This window comes from Tachysurus vachellii, chromosome 17 (genome assembly GCF_030014155.1).
Source record: "Tachysurus vachellii isolate PV-2020 chromosome 17, HZAU_Pvac_v1, whole genome shotgun sequence".
Taxonomy (NCBI): domain Eukaryota; kingdom Metazoa; phylum Chordata; class Actinopteri; order Siluriformes; family Bagridae; genus Tachysurus; species Tachysurus vachellii.
In genome coordinates this window covers 19,091,242-19,103,848 of record NC_083476.1, presented here as the reverse complement: position 1 = coordinate 19,103,848, position 12,607 = coordinate 19,091,242, and the positions used below count along the sequence as shown (strand labels likewise).

The 12,607-nt window shown below is 41.4% G+C and overlaps 1 protein-coding gene across 1 annotated transcript in view; it reads left to right on the top strand.

Annotated features, from left to right (window-relative positions):
* Positions 1–12,607, top strand: part of adamts2a (ADAM metallopeptidase with thrombospondin type 1 motif, 2a) — a 61,106-nt gene that overhangs the window by 10,985 nt on the left and 37,514 nt on the right. Inside the window, exon 3 of the mRNA XM_060890549.1 lies at positions 10,427–10,595. Coding sequence (XP_060746532.1) covers positions 10,427–10,595 — 169 coding nt within the window. The remainder of the gene's footprint in view (positions 1–10,426; positions 10,596–12,607) is intronic.

The window sequence follows — 12,607 nt, the reverse complement described above, 5'->3', positions numbered from 1 at the left end:
GGGGGGGCACCAGGGTTGGGGGTTCGATTCCCGCCTCCGCCTTGTGTGTGTGGAGTTTGCATGTTCTCCCCGTGCCTCGGGGGTTTCCTCCGGGTACTCCGGTTTCCTCCCCCGGTCCGGTTTCCTCCCCCGCGTAAGGGGCGGGTCGTCCAGTATCACGGGTTAATAATAATCAGAGTAAAAGTCAGTATCGTGGCAATGTAACAATGAGATAGCTATACCACCCAACCCTGGTGTACGTTAAATGAAATTTAACCTTGTTATCTAGCTCTTTCCTGAACGTTTGAATCTTCATGCTTCTTTTGTTCTCATCAAATGCAAGTTGAATTTTTCTATTATGTTTCATACTGAAGGTAAATTAGGGCGACCTGTCCTTTCCAGTCCAGATCCAGACAGCGTTAGCTTTCTCAGAACCTTATTGTGCTCTCTGCTAGCCAGCTGTTCTCTCTTCTTTATTTCAGAGCAAAGGTAAATGGGTTTAGGCTGCGTTTCGGATAGGAGGACAAAGTCAAGCAACAGATCTGGCTGAAGTCTCTCTAATAGCCTGAGCTGTAGAAATGCAAGCTGAAATAACATGTTGATCCTGGCCTTTCATGCTCGTGCATTACTTTAAATGCATAAGAGATTTAACAATCAATCAGCTCACATGAACCAAAGCGAGCATGACTCATATAGGCAGAAATAAATAGGCTGAGGTTTAGAGGTCGTTTATGTTTGCGGAAGTTAATACGTTTTATTCGCAGCAGTAATGAAACAGCCACGTAATTAAAAGTCATGTATATGAACCTATAATTGACTCCTTGATATGATGAACACTGACAGATTATTTCCATGTGCATCATGACCATCTGGCTACAGCTGGAAGACTTTGTTGTGATAAGAGAAGAGACAAATCATTGGAAAGGAATTCACTGAGTAACAAAGAGCACAATAAAATATCGTCACTATCATTTCATCCCTACATGACCTTCGAAATTTTGCATTTTTTTCAAAGTTTCAGCTTGCAGTCATGGAAAAAATGTTCTCATCTGGAGTCCAGAAGTGATTTTTAAAAAAAAATGGATGAAGCTGGACCTCTATATTATTTTCCACACCAAAGCCTCAGGACTGCATTCGTCCGCTTGATATGTATTAGTCAGCAGTGTATAGAAGCTCTACTGTATACTGAAGTCGTTCATAAAAAAATAGTCACGGATTAAACATACTTTTAATTAAGCCTAAAGGTCTGTTTCTATTCAGGGAACTAGAGACGTACTGTACAAAGAACGTAGACAAAGTCAGCCGAGACCATCTGTGCTCGATGCGTATTGTTTCTATGCTGGTAGTTGCCAAGCGTCGTGGTTGTTAAGGGGTGACATGAAGAAAATCTGCCAACGTTCTGTGATTCCACCACTGCTTCATTTACCAACAGTGGATGTAAAGAATAAAATACTATGCGTGTGCTGTTATAGGAAAATAAGCGTCACCAAACCCTTCATTTTCTGATAACAGCAATTCATTAATGAGTCAAACATATCGTCGCTGTCGGGCGGAATCCTCGTATCTCCAAAACCGTTATTTTTCAGGAAATGAAAAAAACGCCGTACCTTATCTGCAGTGCACAGGGTTTAGTCCGCGTTGCAGTGGATTGTCTTGCGCTAAATTCCTGTCCTCAGATGAGCACCAGAACTAGCGGGGGTCAAGATTTTTTTTTTATTTGAGCCCAGTGTTTTGAAGACATTTACCTCAGAAGACGTGTTGATTCGTTGCGACTCTTCTTGAGGAGAAATATGCCGTGAAGCTCTCCCACGGAGTGAGGAAGAGGTGGACAGTTGAAGTGTCCAATGGAGTTATGAGATTTGCGCTCAAGCTATTTTCAAGACTTTAGATTGGTTAATAACTTGTAAAAATAACAGACCCATGTGGGGATTGACCAATAGCATCGATATGTGAAAAAATATGAAATTGACCAAATTTGGACATACGAGGTTTCCGCCCGACAGCGACGGTATATTTATCCATTTATAGATGCACTGATTGTTGTTGTACTCCTCCAGGGTAAAGTTAGTTTCTAAGACGACAATCCCCTTGTCATAATTACCAAGAAACGAGAAAGAAGAAACTGCCGTGTCCTGAATATAAGTTCCGGAGAATTGTTAGGACGTTTCACCATCTCAACAATTAGACATTTTTTCGATGTTACATAACAACTCTTTGTTGAAAGGAAAAGAGAGAGAGAGTTTATTAGCTTTAGAAAAACGTGACCAATCCACACAGGAGATGTTATAGAAAATCCTCGGTTTAAGCTTTTAACATAGAGATTTTCATTTGAGTTTAAGTTTTGTTTAGTTTATAATTGCTGAATATGAAATGCTTTAATGTTTTAGAAATGTGATCGAAGTTCAACGGTGTGGCAGTAGGGGACGTGAGCAAATATGGATATGTTATTCGGATTGGACTGATGACGTGTCCATATCAAACAACACAGAGTTATAGTGGTTGAAGATAAATTTGAGCTGCTTATGAATAAACACATGGGGCATCTCAGGGAGCAGAAATGGGTTTGATATCAGCATTTACTTTAAAGATAGAAACAGTTCTGTGGAAAAATAAACTAGCCTTTTTTTTTTTTTTTTTTGGAACTTTACTACGAATATATGGGATGTACGTGGGATGTGGTAGCCTAGTGTTTAAGGTGTTGGGCTACCAATCGGAAGGTTGTGAGTTCGTTTCCTACGTCCACCAGACTGCCACTGCTGGGCCCCTGAGCAAGGCCCTTAACCCTCAATTGCTCAGTTGTATATATAAAAAAAAAAAAAAAGATAAAATATAAGTCGCTCTGGATAAGGGCGTCTGCTAAATGCTATAAATGTAAATATATCACCTTTGGTAGGATAAATAAAGTCCTGAGCTTCATATTATCCACCAATATGAAGTGAGACATGATAAAGACATTTAATGATCAACACGGACACAACAAAAACAAGCGCAAATGCATTTTTGGTAAAAGAAGTTAAACCTTCGGTATTGATAATGCTGACTTTCTGTAAATAGGAAATTCAGAATATTTTGAGCACTAAACAGGTACAGATACAGATAATGGCTTTGTTTTACACCCTTAGTGTATTTAATGGACTGTATCATCAGTGTGCTAACTACAGTCAGCTAATCAGATATTGATTATTAATGAATGAATGAACGAATAAATCAATGAGCTTTGCTTTGTGTGGTTTAAGTGCGTACGCTTATTCAGAACTCTGTAGGAAACTATAAATGCTCCATAAAGGGACTATTTTCCTCCAGCATTGTTCTTATCTGTTAATCTCTTTCACAGAACTATGTGTTGATATACCAGTCTGTGTGAGAGTGCAGTTATGTATCATTACATTAAAAAGTGCTGTTTTATCTGTTTTCTGGATCACGGCTTCGGTCTTTAAACAGCTGGCCTGCTGTGTTAAAAGGTACGAGTGGTCTTGTATATGTAGTGAACATGTAAAGTTGACAGCAGCATGGACATGTACAGATTGTGTGTTTTCTTTGTTATGTGATCATTTTTTATATATTTATATATTTGATTATTTGCTGCATCAAAGCTCCAAAGTCCACAGGTTTAAGGGTTTGGGTTACTATTTATATATTTTTTTACATGTGTCCATGTGGGATTCCTTTGGGTTCTCTGGTTTCCTTCCACAAACATTCCTCTTGGTGGGTTGGTTAGTCAAAATGGTGTGTGTGTGTGTGTGTGTGATGAACTAGTGTCCCATCTAAGGTGTATTCCGCTGAGCCCATGACCACGATTGAAGCTGTTACTGAAGATGACTGAGTGTCTGTTCTCAATTTTCCCTCTTATATTTCACCACAGATCACATGACACATTACACCGTGTGTGCTGATGCTCCCAAATAACGTTAGCGTTAGCAAGATTGATTAGTTATATATTAATTTTATGTTATCTAGAAATGTTTCTTACCCAAAAGTCTTTCATACAAAAGTTGACTGGATTTTGTTGTGTCTATGTTGATCAGTGAATGTCTTTATCATGTCTCAGTCCACACTAGAGGTTAATATAAAGCTCATATCAAAGTAGACACTTAGGGATTTAAGTAAGTGTAGTGTTTTATAAGTTTTTCTGTTTTTATCTAGCCTACTAGCTGAGATATATTTGTAGAAACGTTCCCAAATAAACAAAAAAAAACATATTTTTTTCCTGCACAAATTTTTCTTTTTTCAAGGTAGACTTTGAACCTGTTTCTGCTCTCTGAGACTCCCCACGTTTACACGTCTTCCACTAAAAGCCAACAGAGTCTTGACTTGTTTTAGATCAGACATTTAATTGTTTATACTGACTGGAAATGTCTGATAAGATATTTTCTATTTTGGTGTACTGGTAAAAAAAAGTGTTAAGTGGATAAGTCTTATAGAAATAGCAGTTATTTCTTCCTCCGTATTTCAGCTGTTGTTGTACAAGTAAAGTAGCATTAAATCTGTCATTTAAATTCAAATCCTTCGCCCACAAACATACACAAAAATGAAGCTCTGTAACAGTAACGAAAGATTTAAACGGAGTATACGTGTCGTGAGACTCGAACTTTAGCCGTTAAACTTTAGCCGTCTTATTCTAAATGATTTTGTTTGTAATTTTCTTTTGCAGTATCGTACAGAAGGGGGCACGGTGGCTTAGTGGTTAGCACGTTCGCCTCACACCTCCAGGGTTGGGGGTTCGATTCCCGCCTCCACCTTGTGTGTGTGTGTGGAGTTTGCATGTTCTCCCCGTGCCTCAGAGGTACTCCGGTTTCCTCCCCCGGTCCAAAGACATGCATGGTAGGTTGATTGGCATCTCTGGAAAATTGTCCGTAGTGTGTGATTGCGTGAGTGAATGAGAGTGTGTGTGTTCCCTGTGATGGGTTGGCACTCCGTCCAGGGTGTATCCTGCCTTGATGCCCGATGACGCCTGAGATAGGCACAGGCTCCCCGTGACCTGAGGTAGTTCGGATAAGTGGTAGAAAATGAGTGAGAGTGAGGGAGTATCGTACAGAAGCTAAAATACTTAATTGTGTAAATACAAAATGTAAGTGTTGTGACTAAAAAAAAAAAAAATGTATTTTAAATGTCTGGAAATTTAATTTTAAAAGGATTCCGATTAGACCAGTTTGACTCGAGTCATGTAGAATTATTGCCTGAGTCTGGTGTGGATGTCTTTATGAATTGGTTTAGACAGACAGATACTGTAAGTACGACGTGACAGTATTTACTCCACACGGTGAATGGTTTTTGAATTCATTTTTCTTTGGATATACAGAATCATCCAGAATCGTTTCCTGATTTGACAGTACGTCTTGTTACGGTAGACGTATTTGTCAGTCAAAACACGACCCTCGATTTTAGTCAAAATAAAGGAATTAAAAGTAAATAAATAAGAGCTTTGCTAGGTTTTCTGTCTCTGTGGAGTTTTACATGTTCTCCTTATCTAAAAGACCCAGCTGTCCATTCCAGAGTGTCTTCCCCACGATCCAACGTGACCCTGACCATCGAATATTCAATTACCTTTGTCAATATAATTAAATTTTTCTTTGCATATTGCTTTACAACCAAGTTCTCCAGCTTCATCAACCCAATTTTGATTCCTTCCTTATGTTCTAATTAGAGTTTTTGACTTTTCTGGTTTGGACCCCAGATTGCCGGGTTTGGATTATGATGTTCCTGGTTTACCCCAACCATGGATTGTGTCTCAGGAGTCAGATCCGTGACTCAGATTGCCCCTGCCTGCCTCTCAGAGATTTACAAGACATACCATTATTCTAAAAGCATCAGCATTGATAGAAGTACAGCTGATGAACTATCTGGATAAATGAGAAGAAACGCCAGAGGTGATAAAAGCTTTCGAGCCAAGACACCTCGAGGCAGCTTGCGGCTTGGACGGTATCACTACGGGTATCACTACGAGCTGACTCGTATACACACACATAACCAGTGTCAGTTGTGGTTTTCTTCTAAGAGGTCTTTGAACTGAGCTGTCTCCAGAAAGATAAGCATTCTCTGTCCACTCCTCACGTAATGAATCAGATGATCTCTCAGACTTCTCTGGTGCTCTTTCCCTTCCTTGGCACTGGCAGGAAATGACTCCAGCACTCAGTGGAAACAGCAGCAGCCCTGATAAAGAGAACTTGGACTCGGTGCGCTGGTGTTGGACGGTGCAGCAGGCTCTGCTTTTTCTGTTGGAAAGCCTATGCTGTTGTTTATCATCCTGGTAAAAGGCAGAAAGCAAAAATTTTTATTAATGATTCTGTGTTTAATCGTTTTTACATGCCTGGAAGCTAAAAGATATACGCTGCATTGTGGTTTTTCATTTAGGGTTTTTTTTTCTCTTGTTTTTTATTCATTCGATGATAGACCATAATTTCAGTTTACAGCATTTTGGATTTCTCCCCAAGCCTTCTTGATATAAAGATTTTGTCCTTCTAAATCCTGTAAACTTGTAAAAGTGCGTGTAAAAACTCCTCGTGTTAGTTTACAGGCTTTTCAACTATGAACACAAACACTCAGAGAAGACTCAGATGTTTTGGAATGACCGACCTACTAGCTTTTATTTACATTAAACTAAATTATAGGTGGCGTTAGTGATTTTTCATAATACATTGTAATAGTCTTGCTTCTGATCCAGTAAACAATATTAAGTAATGGAATAACATGGGGAGGCACGGTGGCTTAGTGGTTAGCACGTTCGCCTCACACCTCCAGGGTTGGGGGTTCGATTCCCGCCTCCACCTTGTGTGTGTGGAGTTTGCATGTTCTCCCCGTGCATCGGGGGTTTCCTCCGGGTACTCCGGTTTCCTCCACCGGTACAAAGACATGCATGGTAGGTTGATTGGCATCTCTGGAAAATTTTCCGTAGTGCGTGAGTGAATGAGAGTGTGTGTGTGCCCTGGGATGGGTTGGCACTCCGTCCAGGGTGTATCCTGCCTTGATGCCCGATGACGCCTGAGATCACAGGCACAGGCTCCCCGTGACCTGAGGTAGTTCCGATAAGCGGTAGAAAGTGAGTGAGTGGAATAACATGGAGCACCAATAATTCAAACAACCTGGACAAAAGACTCGTTTTTTCTTGCTTGTTACTCCTATTGCTTGTTACTCTCTGTTGAGATATTTTGGGTTATATGTCACTCTTTTTATTATCTTAAACAAATTTGGAGCAGATGTTAGCCACAGCTCAATCCTGTCCAGAACAATATATCATATTCCTTTCTTTCTAACCCCTTCTGATAAGGATTTGTCTTTCTCTAAATTGGTGCTAACTGTTAGATTTGACGAAATCAGTCCTGTCCCTGGCCAATCAGATCCCTGGCACAACTTGGCATCTCGGCAGTATGTTTTTTTTTTTTGTCAATCCAGATATTCTCACACTCACTCACTCATTTTCTACCGCTTATCTGAAGTATTCTCGGGTCACGGGGAGCCTCAGGTGTCACTGGGCATCAAGGCAGGATACACCCTGGACGGAGTGCCAACCCATCGCAGGGCACACACACACACTCTCATTCACTCACGCAATCACACAATACGGAAAATTTTCCAGAGATGCCAATCAACCTACCATGCATGTCTTTGGACCGGGGGAGGAAACCGGAGTACCCGGAGGAAACCCCCGAGGCACGGGGAGAACATGTAAACTCCACACACACAAGGCGGAGGCGGGAATCGAACCCCCAACCCTGGAGGTGTGAGGCGAATGTGCTAACCTCAATCCAGATATTCTGAATGTTTTTGCAGAAGCTTGTATTTGTTAAATTCACCACAATTATTCTTTTTCAGAATAATCTCTAATCAGAATAATAGTCTAAGGCAGGGCTCTCAAGTTTAGAAGACAGGCAAGAGTGACATTTTCAACCCCCCAGACGCGCTTGATTCCTGCCCGGTTCCATAGAGACAGCGGTGCGGACTGATACGTTTTGGGCGCTGCGGCATATTAAATATATGATAAATAGTCAAAAAGTTTTTCTGCGTGAGAAATACAATGTGTGGCGGGAGAGCGTGACAAAAGACCCAAATGCGTGACTGTCACTCTCAATGCGTGAAATTCATCAATTCATGTCAGTTTTATGTCAGTTGTTTAGTATGTGTTCATTTAGCAGTGCTAAAAAGCACACAACACACTTGAGTACTTAAGTCGAAGTATCGTGGCTGTAGTTATAGTCAAAAAGTAAACATGAAAAGTAACTATCAAAAAAATGATTAAGTAACTAATTAGCTTCTAAGTAGCTAATAAGTAACTACTGGGGGGATTTGGTAGCCTAGTTTTGAAGTTGTTGGTTTACCAATTGGAAGGTTGCGAGTTAGAATCCCAGGTCCACCAAGCTACCGCTGCTGGGCCCCTGAGCAAGGCCCTTAACCCTCAGTTCATTCATTCATTTTCTACCGCTTATCCGAACTACCTCGGGTCACGGGGAGCCTGTGCCTATCTCAGGCGTCATCGGGCATCAAGGCAGGATACACCCTGGACGGAGTGCCAACCCATCACAGGGCACACACAAACACTCTCATTCCCTCACGCAATCACACACTACGGACAATTTTCCAGAGATGCCAATCAACCTACCATGCATGTCTTTGGACCGGGGGAGGAAACCGGAGTACCCAGAGGAAACCCCCGAGGCACGGGGAGAACATGCAAACTCCACACACACAAGGTGGAGGCGGGAATCGAACCCCGACCCTGGAGGTGTGAGGCAAACGTGCTAACCACTAAGCCACCGTGCCCCCCATCTGCTAAATTACTTTGTTTATATTTTGGAGCAATTATTTATTAGAAACATTATCCTGAGCCTCACCTGTAAGCTCTAGCAGCACATTTATATTTAACACAACAAATGAGAGCTATGGATATTGCAATCACGTCTTACGTTTAGCGTTGTCATTCAATAAAACGTCTAAAGTTCTGCCTAGCTATTCGAAATCACTCGGCTAGCTAACGATTTGCCTAGACGTGTTGCTGCAGGTTGAATGTTGCTGTGAAATGCTCAAATCTCCGCAGGTTCTCTACCGGCTTGCATAATTTGCAGATGATTAGCAAGCCGAGTCGAATTAAACTGAAGATCAGGGATGTTCGTCTCTCTTCACTGTCTCAGACTTTGCTGCTGCTCTGTAATTTTTGTCGAAGGTTTTTCAGAACCGAATAACAATATGGACGTAGTGTGTTTTAATTGGGTTTCAGCATTGAGTGTGTTGTTGTTTTTTGGTGTGTAACACTGAACAAAAATAAGTGTAGCAAAGTAAAATACAAAGACTCCAGAAAAGTATTATAGAAGTGATCCAGGTTCTCAATACAGAAATGAGAGATCATGTAGCTTGTTTCCTTTCACTACAAGTAACTATTATGTAACTGTCTGAGGCATTGATGCTAGAAGTCAGTGCTACTCCTGTGGTACTGTTATGAATCAGCTGCATTTCTTTTTCTATGCAGAATAGATGTCAGTACAGTAGGTGAGTGTGATGGCTAAACCTGAGTATGGTGGTATCAGTTTATGCGGCACGGGGCCATTTCCTTCATAACGGACCCTCGGGGGACGTACAGTAGAAGTCTAGCAGCCTGCTCAAAGCTCTGGTTACGTTATTAGCGATGACCTGGGAACGCTGAGCGCGTTGACGTGACCTTCAGATTTCTTGTTTGAACAGCTTCAGAAAACTGAACATGTTGACTTGTTGGGTGTAGGGGAAAAGACCAGGGGAAAGCCAAGCTAAATATGTACCAGAGTAGGCCCCAATCTTTGCGCTGTAATCAATAAGTCCCACATGATAGGCAGTCTGTCGTTTACTTGCTTTGCTCTATTGGTCTTTTATTCCTGGTTGTTACGTCCATGGCGCCTCAGGCATTCGAGTACGTCCCGTTTTTCAGATAGGCATCATCAACTAGATACAAACAGAGCAAGACAGGAACAGGCAGGTATATCAGCTTGTCAGTTCTTCAGTAGAAGACATTTGTATTGATCTCATTTCTAGGCTTGGATTTCTTTCTTCTTGTCTTTGACAACCTGCTCTGCTTTAATTGTGCAAACACAGGGAGCTAAAACACGACTCTTAGAGACACAATGACAGCTTCTTGGGAATCCATCTAGCTTTATAACTTGTACGCTTACTTTTGGTCCATTGCAGATTTTAATGATGGCTCCTGCCAGCACGCATGATTTAGGTGAAGACAGAGAACGGATCGATTCGAAGATCGGATTTCTTCCAAAGCGGCTGAAAATATGATATAGTGATCCTACGGAAATAGCCCCTCTAGCTGCTTCACTTAATGGACTTTACATAGCAGCTTTGTACCTGTCTCTGTATAAAATGTATCTTTCTTTCTTTCATTCTGTCTTTCTTTTTGAGCCTTTATCTTGCTACATCTTCTTTATCTCTTCTTTATTTCTCACCGGCTCCTTCTTCTCTGTCTCTGTCTTCCTGTCAGGCGGGAATGATCCGAGCAGGTCAGGAGGAGTTCTTCATCGAGCCACTGGAGAGAGGAAGCGACATGACAGGAGAGGAGGAGGGTGGATCCGGGCGACATCACATCCTCTACCGCTCGTCTGACATCAAGAAACCAGCCATCAGTCACACCGACTACTTTCACCCCAGAGGTCAGGACTCGGAGCTCAAAGCACATGCTGATGCCTCGTGACAAAAGAGTTTGCTTTTGATGCTTGGTTTTTCTTTAGCATAACCAAATCTAAGCCTTAGAAGAAAGACAATAAAGTTTTTTGCATATTTGATGTGCGATATAACGTATCAGATCCATTGACCTTGATTAATAGATCATGAATGTTAACACCTGTATCAGGAACAGCTGGAGTTAATGTTCTGCATGACTAATAGTAGGTAGTCTTGATCCATAAAAACCAGAAGTAGCTTAGATCAGATGTGTGTAGTCTATATATTATGTTCTTTGAATACAAGATAAAGGACGGATGTTCTCGATGTCAAAACGACAACACAAGGCATTTCTTAGCATAAGAAATATTGTACAAACCAATAAAATCACCCACACGTTCAGGCACAATTTCCAGAGCGTCTACAAACTACGTAGTACACAAGCTTTACTCTAAAAGCACATCTACTGTAGGTACTTTTATAAATTGTAGTAGAATTGCTCCCTCAGCATCTCCAACTAGTTTTGCCGACGCCACCCACTCGGCGTTAATATTCAGAAGTAGACTCTTGGGACTCATTAATATTCATTAGCTGACTTGCAAAAAGTACTGAAATACGGCTGCTGCTCCTCGACTGTATTTGTAGTAAACTTCAAGTTGAATAGTAGTGAATATGAGTAAATTTTATTGAGTTTTGAGTTTGATATCAACATATAAGTCACTACAGAGCTTCATTTCAGTTGGACTGGTTGATTGTAACCATGAGCCAATCACAGTCCAATATGCAAATAGTATGTAAATATACCTCTTGTGGGATGTAAGAATAGTCTGTGGTTTTGAATGGTTTGTAAAATGAGACAGGAGACAAGTTTTTGTCAGTAATGAAATGAAAAAAAACAACAACATTATTTATGACGGGAAAATAAATGCGAATGAGTAAGATGTAGTGTCAAGATGTACAGTCTGAAAAACACACAAGCACACACACATACACACAAAGGGAAATAGACAAATTAATTACACCTGAACATTCATTCATTCATTCATTCATTCATCTTCTACCGCTTATCCGAACTACCTCGGGTCACGGGGAGCCTGTGCGTCATCGGGCATCAAGTCAGGATACACCCTGGACGGAGTGCCAACCCTTCGCAGGGCACACACTCTCATTCACTCATGCAATCACACACTAGGGACAATTTTCCAGAGATGCCAATCAACCTACCATGCATGTCTTTGGACCGGGAGAGGAAACCGGAGTACCCGGAGGAAACCCCCGAGGCACGGGGAGAACATGCAAACTCCACACACACAAGGTGGAGGCGGGAATCGAACCCCCAACCCTGGAGGTGTGAGGCGAACGTGCTAATCACTAAGCCACCGTGCCCCACATCTGAACATATATATATGTATATACCACAAAAATGTCAGACTATATATATGTATGCATATTTTACTCCCACGGAGTCTGACATTTTTGTGGTATTAGACTTAATAAAAACTAGCCGATGTGACGAAGGGGTTTAAAGCGACATATGAAGAGTTTTCCGTCTTGAACAGAAGGTGGAACTACTCACATTGAAGAAATTTCTAATGCTGCGAATTTTTAGAAAAAGACTAGTGTTTGAGTTCCATGATAAAATCTGGTGACTAATCGTGATGGTTTATGGTTTATTTCTTTTCCTAAGAAACATGTTTCAGCTTATCTCTGGGGCTATATTCAGTTCTCTACATGCATTCCCCATTCCTGCTTCTCTCTCCCTCTCTCTCTCTCTCTCTCTCTCCCTCTCTCTCTCGATCTCTTGCCTTGAGTGCACTTCCTTTAGTGCACTGTGTGGGAGAGGTGTGAGGAGACCAGATTCATCAACTTCTCTCAGAGAGATTCACATGTCACTCATGAAGGGTTCGACCGGGGAGACGTCCAAACTCGGTTTATCTTCCACTCACTTCTGCTTTGAGGGCTTTTGGGTCGTTTGTCCTGAGGCAAGAACGAATGAACAAAT